General features: G+C 34.8%; 1 protein-coding gene across 1 annotated transcript in view; it reads right to left on the minus strand.

Annotated features, from left to right (window-relative positions):
• Positions 1–5,314: 5,314 nt before the first annotated feature.
• Positions 5,315–15,217, minus strand: part of LOC149412725 (serine protease inhibitor 3/4-like) — a 60,662-nt gene continuing 50,759 nt past the window's right edge. Inside the window, exon 5 of the mRNA XM_089645398.1 lies at positions 5,315–5,493. Coding sequence (XP_089501524.1) covers positions 5,315–5,493 — 179 coding nt within the window. The remainder of the gene's footprint in view (positions 5,494–15,217) is intronic.

The raw sequence follows: 15,217 nt of genomic DNA on the forward strand, positions 1-15,217 counted from the left end.
TGGTAGATAGGTACTTTCAGTATCGCCATGTTACGTGAAAAATGCAATATTTTAAATAACTACAAAAAAGTTGTTAATTTTTTCGCCGTTGAGATTGAGATTACGATCCTTGACTACGAATTTGGAGGTCGCGGGTTCAAATTAGGGCGTGCGCAAGTAAATTTTATTTGATAAATTTCTATAATTTCACAATATTTATTTTGTTTAAATAATACGTTGGTACCTAAATGATATTTTTGCGGCAAGTTCAAGAATGGTAGATAGATACTTTCAGTATCGCCATGTTACGTGAATAATGCAATATTTTAAATAAATACAAAATAGTTGTTCATTGTGTCATTGAGATTACGATCCTTGGCTACGAATTCGGAGGTCGCGGGTTCAAATTACGGCGTGCGCAAGTAAATTTTATTTGATAAATTTGTATAATTTCACAATATTTATTTTTTTAAATAATACGTTAGTACCTATATGGTATATTTGCGGCAAGTTCAAGAATGGTAGATAGGTACTTTCAGTATCGCCATGTTACGTGAATAATGCAATATTTTAAATAACTACAAAATAGTTGTTCATTGTTTCGCGGTTGAGATTGAGATTACGATCCTTGGCTACGAATTCGGAGGTCGCGGGTTCAAATAACGGCGTGCGCAAGTAAATTTTATCTGATAAATTTGTATAATTTCACAATATTTATTTGTTTAAATAATACGTTAGTACCTTTATGGTATATTTGCGGCAAGTTCAAGAATGGTAGATAGGTACTTTCAGTATCGCCATGTTACGTGAAAAATGCAATATTTTAAATAACTACAAAAAAGTTGTTAATTTTTTCGCCGTTGAGAATAATGCAATATTTTAAAAACTAAAAAATAGTTGTTAATAGTATAGTGTTTGAGGTTGAGATTACGCTCCTTGGCTACGCATTTTGAGGTCGCGGATTCGAATTCCGGCGTGCGCAAGTAAATTTGATTTGAGCCTGAATTGTTGATGACTTAATGCGTTCATATGTGTTCATTCCGTGTCATGGGGAAGTATGGGAAAAGGACACGAGGTTTCCATGTCTAATGGTGGGCTCTGGCATTTTAAAATTTGTATGACCATTTTGCAACTAGACGCGCGCGATTCGTTTCAACAGATGTGTATATTTCATATAGTTTAGAATCAGGGTAAGGAAGGCGAGAAAAGGAGGGGAATATCGGAGTGAGGTAGGGTACGAATTATGGGGAGGGGGGAAAGCGGGGAAAGTGGAAGGGTAACGCGAAAAGGAGTGACGCGGAAGGGGAACGGAGCGGGAACGGGGGTTTATGGGAAAGAACACAAAAGTTTCTATATTTCATGGTGAGATCTAGCGTTTGTATAAGCATTTTACAACAGTGTGTGTATTGCATAATGTTTAGAGGCATACATGGAAGGCGGGAGCGGGGAAGGCGGGGAAAGTGTAAAAGGAATAATTTATATGGCAGTCATTGTACAATAATTTTATTTAAAAAAAAAATGTTAGGTTCCAAATTTTTTTAATTAAAAAATTTTGTTAGGCACAAGCTTAATGTAGATGTGTAAATAATAATGATAGATACCTATTTCTAATAATAATTATGTGACGAGAATATTGTCAAAATGGTGCCGCACAAATTATAAATCCATTTATTATTATAATTATGTCCTCTGCGTGCAAACTATATCTAAATTTTACTAAAAAACAATAGCGTCATTCTCAACCGACCTTCCAGATTAGTATGGTCCTGTATATTATCTGCCTGTATAGAATGTAAATAAATACATAATAATTGTACATTTTAACGCAATATCACGTTCGTTGGTCAAATGAATTGTACATACATATTGTCTTGTATTAGTGATCGATGAACCGGTGGATGCAATCTGCTAGCCATAAGTTGCTATAATGGTTTGCTTAATCTGTAGGTAAGATAGATTATAGAAATACATTAGTGATATATTAAATAACATATTATAAATTTGTACAGAGCCCTTTAGGTGATTATGATTTTTCACAAAAACGGCGCTATACAAACCATCATTAGTATTATTATTATCCAACAGTTTTTTTACGCCAATACCGCACAAGATGACGCCTCCGTGGTCTAGAGGTATCGCTTTTGACTAGATATCCGGAGGTCGCGGGTTCAAATCCCGGTGTGCGCAAGTAAATTTTATTTCACTAATTTGCGTTATTTCACAAATCATTGATTTAAAATATTATTTAGTATATTTGCGGCACGTTCCAGACTTGAGGATACTCTCAGTATAGCCCTGGTGAAAGACCACCATTCAGAATAGAATCGTTGCTTGAAATGGCTTTAGCCGTGTTTAGTGACCAAATCTGAATAGCCAGGTACTTTCCCACCTCCCTCTTCCACATCGCCTTCCTCTTCCCACCACCTACAGCCTCACAACATACCCCATTTTTTTTTCAGAAAAATAATATCTTCCGCACATTTTTAATTGTATTCATAGTTTGTGAAACTTTCCAAATGGATTATTAAATAAATCCAACATGAACTTGACCTCTTTAAAATCGAAAAACTTTTAATTTCATTAATTTTGTGTAAATAAATTGATTACATTTTTCAGAAAACTTATTGTTCATAGATATAATAATAATAATATTTGGCTAATTTATATAGCGCCGTTTTCGTGAGAAATCACCTCAAAGGCGCTGTTCAAATATATTTCTTAAATAGTTAATACTAGAACTACCGACTTATCTCTAAGACTTATATCTAGTGACTTACGACTAAGGCCTATAACTACTATCTTAATGACATATATACGACTATGTAATACGGCTATGTAACTAGGTACCTAGGTAACTGGGCTAAATATTGGTAGGTTACAAGATGAATTTTAATTTAATTGAAAAACTTCATAGGTAGGTGGTTAATAAGAAGTGTAAAAATTAATTCATAACAAAGTCTCAAACGATTTGCTGTGAATTCACTCCGCGAACACGTGAACATGTTAACACGTGTTACTGACGTGCTCCTGCCACCGCGCAGAAAAGAGACAGCTACCCAACAGTTTGTTCCATAATTTGATTGAACCCTTTCCACATATTCTCGACCGGATATATTCCAGACAGCTATCGGATTACATCGATATTGCTTTTAGGAAAGGGTTGTCACAACCAATGATAATTAAAATACATTTTTAATATTATTTTTAGTTAGTGGCCATATAAGATTATCGGTATTATCATTCTGTGAACCATCATTTCTATTTGTTGTATTTTAGGGAAATCAACAGGAATAAACCAGTTTTAAAATGAAAAATGTTATCCTTATCAAAACCGTAATAATTACTAGTGTTTAATTTTTTATCAAATCTTGTATTATAAAATTCTAAACAATGGCCGAGACTCGCCAGAGCTTACCAATTTAATAAAAATTCCAATTCCATCAAGATCAACCCGACAATCCAATTTATTCCATTTGCCCACATGTAGAACAAACATTAGAAAAAAAATTCCAATTCCCGGAATATGTACGCATTATAACAAAAACATTCACAGCATAGACATTTAAAAAAAAATCTTCAGAAATGTCGAATAGAAGAAACGCGTACGATAAATTAATACGAAAGTATGAAATGTATCGGGAGCATCTTATATCCTTATCATATATTCCTCTCCTTTTTCTCTAACCAAACATTAATTTTAAGATATAATAAAACTCCATCTCCAAACCAATATTAGCATTAGAAACTTTTTTGGCTTGACTGCAATTCACTTGTGTGAATACACAAGTGGATTGCAGTCGTATTGTAGGTATTGATCTCTGTATTATATATTATGTAAACTGTAAGCTGTTTGTTTCTTACAAATAAATACATATCAATTAGTTAATTACTTATCTAACTTATTTAAATATCGAATAAAATAGTTAATATTTATTCAGTTGTTAGATTTGAAGAGGTTTTAATTAAGACGTTTACACAGTAATTAACTAGGTTTGAACAGTCAGGATTCGATTGTATTCTCTTTACACTCTTTTCTCCATTAATCCGTGCAATATGCCTAATCCATATAAAGCGTCCACTTCTTTATCGTGTTCATTATAATAACTTTAGTCTTGCTTGGTGACCAGATATAAATACCTAGTCAGGAACCTTTACCGCTCCATTCCCTTCTCCTCGTACCTACAGTACCTAGTACAAGTAAATGTTCGTTTCGGGACACCGACTGGATTCTGATTTGGTAAGTACCTAGATAAACAAAATACACCAGAGATTTTTCCGAAAGGCGAAATAGCGAACCTAATTGTATTGTAAGAACTGTGGTAGGTATGCGGTCTATCTTCTTTGATCTTACGAATTCGAATCAATTTACAGAATGCAGCATAATTATATTCCTACCTACTTTTTACGTATCTTTTCATAAATTATCATAAAGTCCAAGTAAGTAGCGACCTAGGTAGGTACCTGCCTACCGAAGTCTAAAACATCAAGATTTGATTTAACTATCGATATCAAGCAAGAAACTAACTTGTTTGTTTTGTGTATCCCTTGCCGGAAACCCTTTAGGTCTTGTGGCGTGATACATTTTAGCTCTCACTGGTTAGTGGTGTTATGTCACACTATCGCGTAGGGATATATAATAGTGCTATTCTATGGGAGTTCGATTTATATGCACCACTTAAAAATTTTCAACACTCCTGATGGAGAAAATTAATAATGTTTGTGGTAAGGTTTGGTCGAGGGGTAAGGCTCTCAACTAGCAATTCGGAGTTGCGAATAAATTTTATTCAATTAATTTGTCATATTTCACAATCAATTCATTTGTCTTATTTCATAATCAATTCATTTAAATAATCTGTTGTGCACTTGCGGCGCATCGCATTAGTGAAAGAGGCATTCTGAGTAAAACCACCGCTCACAATTGAAAAGTTGCTTTAAATAGTTTTAGCTATATTTAGTAACAAGATCTGAATAGCCAGTTATTTTTTTTAAGTTTTCTTAAGAAACTGTTTTTCACCTTCCGTACAAATTAAATTGGTGTGGCATGGAGTTATCAAAATATTGATCGATGAAAAACATGAAAAAAAAATATATTTTCTTCCTAGTTATAATATAATAAAGCATTGTATTGGGGTTTGGACATTTTGAAGTCTGTTTCTACATTAAAAAATATATTATGTTGCCCTACGAAAAGTTGCGGTTTCGGAATTCGGTTTTGTTATCGAAATATACGAACATTCTTATCATATCTCACTGCAAATTTTTTATATATATTTTTTAATTGTAACATTTCGATATTTATGATATTGTGATATTTCTACGAACCATAAAAAGTGTTTTAAGGGGCGCCCACATACTTGTCTCGGCTTGGCAAGCGTCCGCAAGCTCCAACATGTTTGGCTTGGCTTGAATAGGCTTGCGATAGCTTGCCGCCGATCAGGCCGGGGTCCGGTTGGTATTCTGTCCACAAGGCCCGGCAAGCGTTGGTAACTTGCGCCTTGTATATGGCAATTAACCCTGAGAAGAGTACAACTCCGAGCTGTTTATAGTAAATATCGTAAAAATGAATAACTGGACAAACAATAATCATTTTTTTTAAATTATATCAAGCAGGGTCCTATGTATGGATTTATTAATTTAAAAACATATTTAATTAATTCAAGTAAATTAGTTAATTTTTATATGAAAAAGAACAAGTCACAGAAAAATAAATAAAGTAACGGTTGAAACTGGGTCTCTCGTATATCCGGGACGAATGCATTATACCACTCTTTTTGTGTGTGAATACCGCACAAGAGTCTCAACAGCTCCAAGCCATCTGGAGCCAGTGAGACTATGGCATCCCCAATTGAGGTATGTTGTGATGCTGGAGGTAGTGGAGGAGGGGAAGATAAGTAAATGGGGAAGAGGAAGGTAGGGAAGTACCTAGCTATTTAGATCTGATCACTAAACACGGCTACAGCCATTTCAAGCAACTTTTCTGCTAGCGAGAGCACTTATTTTTAAGTTGTTTCTGACGATTTCAAATTTCAAAATTAACAATATTATCTTCAACTATTTTTTCCCATAGTTTTGGCAGCAATCTTTTTACATTATTTTCAAATTTCTTCTCAAATTATCAATAAAATTAATTTGTCTTTTTTTTGGGCAATTTCTTCGTTTAGCTTTTAACCTTTTAAATGCCAGTAGGTAGAAGTGTAGCTGTGCACAGCAGGCCAAGAATGCGAGTTAACTCGCTCTTGGCACAGAAGCGGTTAAATAGAAATATGAAAAATGACAGCTGTCACAGCTGATGTAGTTGCCTCAACGTCCGCCAAGAGCGTAGATGCCGACGTTTGGCTTGCCTACGCTTACCTAGGCTTGCGTTGCCACAAGTGTCAAGTGGCAAGTGTCTGGGCGTAGCATAGGGCGTTTGACGGCCGGCATAGTCCAGTGGTAACGCATTGGACTGCCATTCCGAAGGTCGCGGGTTCGAACCCGGCGTGCGCAAATAAATTTTATTTGTTTAATTTGTGTTATTTCACAATTAATTAATTAAAATAATATATAGTATATTTGCGGCACGTTCCAGAGTGGAAGATACTACCAGTATCGCCCTGGTGTAAGACCACCATTCAGAATTGAAACGTTGCTCCAAATGGCTTTAGCCGTGTTTAGTGACTAGATCTGAATAGCCAGGTACTTCCCCACCTTCCTCTTTCCCTTCCCCATTTACCTTCAGCCTCACAACATCCCCCAATTGGGGATGCCATAGTCTCACTGGCTCCAGACGGGGGCAGTTGGGACTCTTGTGAGGTATTCACTATAAAAAAAAAAGCATTCACTTTTCGTCGGGACAGTTTTTTTTCGAGCTTGTTGCCGTGAATTCAAGGTAAAATACTTTATTATTTGAGGTGATTTTTAAATTACTAAGAAAGCGGTGTAAGTGGTGTAAACAAAGTGATTTGTTTTTATTTAATTTGTTATTATTATTAGAAGTGAGTGCATATAATAAAGGCTTCGCATTTATCGTTCTCGATGGTAGTCAACGCGCATGGACTTGGCACGCGTGAATCGAATGTTACCTACAGGCTGTTTCAAAGTTCGTTCGTCGCTCAACAATATTAAAATATTTAGGTACTACTATTTCGGATTTTCTTCGCTCAACAATATTAAAATATTTAGGTACTACTATTTCGGATTTTCTTCGCTCAACAATATTAAAATATTTAGGTACTACTATTTCGGATTTTCTTCGATCAACAATATTAAAATATTTAGGTACTACTATTTCGGATTTTCGTCGCTCAACAATATTAAAATATTTATGTACTACTATTTCGGATTTCTTTCGGAAACTGCTTCCTTGAACCCATTATTAGAACCATTTAGCGCCCATCTTTCACAAAAACGGCGCTCTACAAATTATCCAATTATTATTATTATTTGTATTTGCCTGTGATTAATGAGGATCGTTAATTAAGCTAGTGTGTGTCGGAGTAATCGATAAATACTGAAAGCATGCCTTCCGTTCGATGTTTCCTGCTTTAATTAAGACAGTTACTATTGGCAAACTGCGTTAATTGTATCATTTTGTGGAACAATAAAAGAAATCAGTTTTAATCGAATACTAAATGTTGTTTTATTAATTTAAAACCAGGAATATTTCTGTGTCATTTATGAAAATGAGATGTAGTATATGCAGTTCTACTATAAAAGGTAAAAAAGTGTTTTTATTTTATTTAATGGTGTTACTAAGGTTAGGTAAAGAGATGCAACTCGGTAAAAAAAACTTAAGTATTTAGAAAATAAAATTGGTATAAATAGGTATTCATCAAAATTAAAAAGTAATTATGGGAATAGAGGTAAAATCTTTTTTGTTATTTGTTTTTGGGGTGTTATGCCGTTTTGAGCTAACTCATTCTTTAGCCAACGTTTCGGACAGCATTGCAGTGTCCATTATCAGGGCAGAACCAAGAATCAAGGGCAATAAATAACACATCTGCCCTGATGATGGACACTGCAATGCTGTCCGAAACGTTTGCTAAAGAAGGAGTTAGCGCAACACGGCATAACACCCCAAAAGCAAATAACAAAAATACTTTTGGCCGTGAAAATCTTAAATCATATTTGAGGTATAATCTGATTACTATAACATGACGGCCACTTTTGTCTAAATATTGACGTAAATAAACTAACGTGAAGTTGACAACACGCCGAAAATGTTAAATGCTAATGAGTATTGCCACGCTAAAAAAATCGTCACCAATATAATTCGTCAAATCTTCTTGTAAAAAATTTACAATCCGGCAGGATCAGTCCCCTCCCCAGAATAGCTAGTACGATGTTGAAGCGTCGTTTTAGGGAATATTTATGAGTAGGGCCGTAGATATATTTATTTTCAAATGTATTGACTTAATATTTAATATACGTAATAAGTATGCAAGGACATTTTAAGAAATAAAGGAAGTGAGAAATTAACTTTATATCTCCTAATGGAGAATAGGGAATTCTCGTACATTTTGTAAATAATTTATTTCAATAAAGATAATTATTTTATTATGCGCCTCTTTTTTTTCTTTTTTTTTTAAATGCATTTTCAATTTTTTGTAGTTGTTTTAAAAATTGCGTGCTATTTCGGCTCTGAAAACGGTCATGCGCCATCTTGACCGCTACGTCACAAGTGCTACGTCACACCTTTGCCGCCGCTGCCGCCATCGGTTTGCAGGATCTACTCGGGCCGGTCAACAGTGACGTCATCGTTCGCCCTTGAACGCTTGATCAATCACCGGGCGTTTTTAGCTGCATTGAAATATTTCGTTCGCGCCTGTTTTTAAAGTCATTATAACTTTAATAAATGATTTTTGAAAATTATAAAAACTATGTATTCTTGTGTCTGAAGTGTTTCTACATATGAATTATTTATAATAAGTGATTTTTTGGTGTGAAGAGAATTCCCTATTGTGATAAAAAAGATTCATCTAAATGTTACAGATTTAAAATTTAATGTGTTTTTGTTGCTGTAGGTAAATGCTTATTTTTTTTTCTGAATGTTTAGTCGAATTACACATTTTTTGTCGAAATCATAAAAATATATATTTTCAATTCATAAACGTTTCCACTCCTTTAGTAAATCCTTTTTTGGTTTGCGAAGGATTACCACGCACAAGTTTCATCATGAAAAAGATTTACGGCAAAAAAATTACTTTGTGAACTCCATATATTATACTTTGCATCAAATATGCACTCACTCATTCAAGGCTTCGGCCAATAGTGTTATACGAAAAAACTCACACAATCACAGACCAAGTTTTACTCCCCACACGATGCAATCTCTGAGAACAGGAATTGCGTAGAAAATTAGTGCGAGAAGCAACTACATTAAATGGAGCATGGGGTCAAGTATTGTATTTATTGGGTACGTACTAGGTCAGGGCTGCCTGACCAGATCTGAATAGCCAGGTACTTTCCTCTTCCCCATATCCTTCCCCTCCCCACTACCTTCAGCCGCAGAACATAACCCAATTGTGGACGCCATAGCCTCACTGGCTCCAGATGGCTGGATGTTGAGACTCTTGTGCGGCATTCAAATATCAACTGAAAACAATACAAATAACTCCTCGATTAATATATTTGTTATGTGAATACATCACAAGAGTCCCGAGTGCTCCCAACCGCCTGGAGCCAGTGAGACTATGGCATCCCAAATAATTGGGGTATGTTTTTATATACATATATGTGACACCTCACAAGAGCGTCCCTGCCTGTGCAGTGTACCGACAGGGGAACTATGTCACCACCCGGTTGGGCGGCGTTGTGAGGCGGATTAAGGTAGGGGCTGTAGGAAGGGATTTATTAATGCGGGCCTTGAAGAGACTCGGATTATAGGAGGGAGGAAAAACAGATGCCGGTAGCTCGAAATTGCTCGTTGATAAGCTAAAAGTATTGGAGAGAGGAAGGAGATGTGGAAGAGAAAGGTGGGGAAGTACCTGGTCACCAAACACGGCTAAAGCCATTTCAATCAAATTTTCAATTCTGAATGATGGTATTACACCAGGGCAATACTGAGAGTACCCTCCAATCTGGAACGTATCGCAAATATACCTTACATTATTTTTAAAGATAAATTGTGAAATAATACAATGTCATATCTGCTTTGTTTCTATTATCTATGGGTAAAACCATGTAGGTGCCTACCTAACACAAAAGTTAAAATGTGTAACGGAATAAGGAAGATAGGCCATTAATCGTTGTTAGTTTGTGTGTAGTGTCGCCAACATCATATAACCTAATAATGCCCTGCATCTACACTCCTACACAGTCACCAAACGTACAACCCGTGCAGTATGGTCTAAGCTCGATGATAGTTGGCAAACTTCCATGCCATATCCGCCTTGTTTCTATTATCTATGGGTAAAACCATCTAGGTACCTACCTAACACATAAGTTAAAATGTGTACCGGAACAGGGAAGATAGGCCATTGATTGTTCTTAGTTTGTGTGTAGTGTCGCCAACATCATATAACCTAACAATGCCCTGCATCTACACTCCTACATAGTCACCAAACGTACAACCCGTGCAGTATGGTCTAAGCTCGATGACAGTTGGCAAGCTTCCATGCCATATCTGCTTTGTTTCTATTATATATGGGTAAAGCCATGTAGGCACCTACCTAACACATAAGTTAAAATGTGTAACGGAACAGGGAAGATAGGCCATTAATCGTTGATAGTTTGTGTGTAGTGTCGCCAAAATCATATAACCTAACAATGCCCTGCATCTACACTCCTACATAGTCACCAAACGTACAACCCGTGCAGTATGGTCTAAGCTCGATGACAGTTGGCACGCTTCCATGTCATATCCGCTTTGTTTCTATTATCTATGAGCAAAAGTTTGTTGGTACCTATAAAAAAGCTAAAATTAACAATAAGTGTTAAAAATGTTTTTTTTCGATATGGATGAAATTTTTCACTCTTACCTTTCGAAAAACTCAACGAAAAAGTTTCATAATGGATTTGACTTGAAGACGAAACATTACTTTATCATAATGTACCAAATTCACAGCGCGTAAATATCTACATATTTGATATTATTATTTGTGCCATCTGGCGTAAAAAATATTAATAATTACACATTATTCCAATGGAAGTTTCCTACTTACCATAGGTCCAAAGTATGCTTTATGTACACGAAACACCTCTCTGTGAAAAGCATTATTTGAGACCACGACGGGAAATTATATATAACGCATACATTGAGGACTGTCTTCAAACTATCGTCTGTACAGAATAAAAATATGTCTTCAAAGTATGCTCTAGATGTATGTATCGATATATATTTTAAACGGTACATCATAGACGTATATAGCTGTGAGGGGGTAGTTTTAAAGGGTTGATTAAACAAAATGGCATTAAAAAAAAAGTGTATATAATGTGGCTCAAAGTATGCTTTATACAAATATATATATATATATATATATATATATATATATATATATATATATATATATATATATATGTGGGAAGCATTGAATGAGGACAGTTTTTCGAGCGCGCCCATAATTCGGGGACATTTGTATAGTTTGGGGACAGGCCCAAAGTATCTGTCCCCAAACTAACACTTTGCATTATATACGCAACGCATAGATTGAAGCCAATTTTAAAATTATGCAGAAGGCATGCTTTGAGCCATACATTACTAAAATATCCATAGATGCCACTATCGTATCGTTCTCAGATTTTTGAAATTTTCTATTGTGAATTTTCGAATTAGCAAAGGCTCGGTACCTATTTACCTAATTTATGTTTGTATTCTTTTCCGCTTGCTTTTGTCAGAGAATGTCGTATTTTTAAACCCGGTGTCCGCAAATATTTTTTTTATTAAATTGTTAGTATTATTTTTTCTCATTAGATAGTAATAAAATTAACATGCTTATAATATATGCTCGTACATAATATGATGGTGTATTAAAAACTGATTTTAAAATAATATAATAAAATAATTACACATATAACGTTTGTGTAAACATTAAAAAAAATACTTTCATAATTTTTAATCATATTACAGATACATGTATTTTCAAAATAAATTTATTTTCATACTTTGACAATGTGGGCTTCACTTTTTTATACTTTTTATTTTTTTAAAGTTTTATACTTTTTATTTTTATGGTTTTTTTTCTTGTTACCTATTCAAAAGTATAAATGTATGAAAAATAATAATGAGAAGTACATACTTCCTACTCTCATGTAACGTGAATAATGCAATAATAATATAACTATAAAAAAGAATTCAGAAATCGCGGGTTCAAATTACGGCGTGCAATTTGCATAATTTCACAATATTTATTTGTTTAAATAATACGTTAGTGCCTATATGGTATATTTGCGGCAAGTTCAAGATTGGTAGATAGGTACTTTCAGTATCGCCATGTTACGTGAATAATGCAATATTTTAAATAACTACAAAATAGTTGTTCATTGTTTCGCCGTTGAGATTGAGATTACGATCCTTGACTATGAATTAGGAGGTCGCGGGTTCAAATTAGGGCGTGCGCAAGTAAATTTTATTTGATAAATTTCTATAATTTCACAATATTTATTAGTTTTAAATAATTCGTTAGTACCTAACTATATGGTATATTTGCGGCAAGTTCAAGAATGGTAGATAGGTACTTTCAGTATCGCCATGTTACGTGAAAAATGCAATATTTTAAATAAATTTTTTCGCCGCTGAGATTGAAATTACGATCCTTGGCTACGAATTCGGAGGTCGCGGGTTCAAAGTACTGAGTGCGCAAGTAAATTTTATTTGATAAATTTGTATAATTTCACAATACTTATTAGTTTTAAATAATTCCTTCGTACCTATATGGTATATTTGCGGCAAGTTCAAGAATGGTAGATAGGTACTTTCAGTATCGCCATGTTACGTGAATAATGCAATATTTTAAAAAACTAAAAAATAATTGTTCATTGTTTCGCCGTTGAGATTGAGATTACGATCGTTGGCTACGAATTCGGAGGTCGCGGGTTCAAATTACGGCGTGCGCAAGAAAAAAATATTTGGTAAGTAGGTGTAATTAACAGTTTATTAAGTTGACTTAATACGTTGGTACATATACTATAGTATATTTCCGGCACTTTCACTTTGCACAGGCACTTTCGGAACATTTGTAAATGTGTACTTTCAGTGTCGCCAGGCGGTTAGGAGCAGACTCTTGAGTGATTTTTTTGAATACCGCCTATCTTTCACAAAAACAGCGCAATATAAATAAAATGATCCATATTTTATTACTATGATGCGCTCCGTTCAGACTTGTTTTTAACATTAATATCACATAGGAGGCCCCGAGGAAAATATTTTCTCTCATGGTATATGACATCTTTGGGGATACTGTATGAAGGGTCTTTTGGATGAGAGGAAGGATTGAACAGGGCACTGGAAGAGACCCATGTTGTAGGAGGGAGGAAACACAGAGGCCGGCAAATCGTCCCACAGCCGAGCTGTTGAACTCAAGAACCAGTCGTAGGTACCGAAGAGATCAATGATGCTGGTTCTTCAGAGCATCTTTCATTTTAATACCGGTAGATCAATAAAAGCCCACATACTTCACGGCTGTTCTCTAAAGATAGTTTTCTGCACAGGGAAAAAGGTCTTTTCAATTATTTTAAGGCTCTTGGCTATTTGGCTAGCGATTTGTACAACAGTGGGGCCCACGTAATATTTTTTTAAACAGAGACAAACATACCCAGGTGACCAATAACCTGACAATCTTTAAATATATCCCACTACTATCACAGTAAGCGGAAAATGTTACTTGTGTCATGATGGAGGACTTAGCCAGCCGAGGAATTGAATTCACTAAGCCTGGGTGGGACCCTAACCTAAACCAGACCTAAAGGGTAATTATTACATATATAGATAGATCTATTTTAATAAGAAGCAGATACTTTGTGTTTTGACATTATAATTAAAAATATAATAGTGCTAGATCTGAATAGTCAGGTACTTCTTTACCTTCCTCTTTCTCATTTCCTTCCCCTCCCCGTACCAGGTACTAGTAAACGTTCGTAACATAACTACATTCCTACAAATTGTCGTAAAATATATAATCTAAATCTAAATCTAAATTGGCTTCCGAGAGAACATGGGAACAAGTGATGCTGCATTAAAAATGATCACCACAGTCGTAGAAGCTCTTGATACTGGCAATAAAGCAATGGCCGTCTTTTTAGACTTGTCTAAGGCATTTGATACCGTATCCCACGGTTTACTCTTAAAAAAACTCAGTTCAATGGGTATTGTTAATAAATCTTTAGATTGGTTCAGATCATATCTTGAAAATAGAACACAGAGAGTAATAATTAATGATCACATTAGCTCAAATAAATCAATTGTATATGGTGTTCCTCAAGGTAGTGTTCTGGGTCCAATTCTATTTTTGTTATATATTAACGACCTCTGTAAACTGAAATTTTCTGGATCTTCAATTGTATTTGCAGATGACACTGTCTTGGTGTTTGCTGCTGACACGTGGAACGAAACGTATGCTAAGTGCGAGGCAGGATTAAGGGCAGTCAAAAATTGGCTTGATCAAAACTTGTTAACCTTAAACATGAACAAAACTAAATATATTACTTTTAGCATTTCCTCTGTAAATCAACCATCTTTGGAACGTTCATTAAAAATACATTGTTGTGTGCAGGAGTGTAACTGTCAATCTTTGGAAAGAGTAGACAACATCAAATACCTGGGTTTAATTATTGATAAAAATTTAAAATGGAACAATCACATTACTACATTAAGAAACAAAATAAGAAGGCTAGCCTACATTTTCAAAAATCTAAGAAACATATTGGACAAAGTTACATTAAAAACTGTATATTATGCTCTAGTTCAATCAATGCTTTCATATAATGTTGTCTGTTGGGGTTCTTGTAACAAGACTACCTTAGAGCCTTTGAATGTTGCGCAAAAATTTATTTTAAAAATAATGTATAAGAGAAATTTTATGTATCCATCAAAGTTATTATATAGTGAAAGCAAAATTATGACAATAAGGCAGTTGTACATAATACAGGCTCTCTGTAAATTTTTCAACAACACTATTACTGCCAAAAGATCTCAACAAGTGCGCAGCACTAGAATGGGTTCTTCTTTAATGTATCAGCCGGTGTATACCAGAACATCCTTCGGACAAAGGAGTTTTTCATATAAAGCTCCGTTGCTATATAATATGCTTGGAGAAAATATAAA

This window comes from Hesperophylax consimilis, chromosome 22, assembly GCF_061612785.1.
Source record: "Hesperophylax consimilis isolate HC1 chromosome 22, BYU_Hcon_1.0, whole genome shotgun sequence".
Taxonomy (NCBI): domain Eukaryota; kingdom Metazoa; phylum Arthropoda; class Insecta; order Trichoptera; family Limnephilidae; genus Hesperophylax; species Hesperophylax consimilis.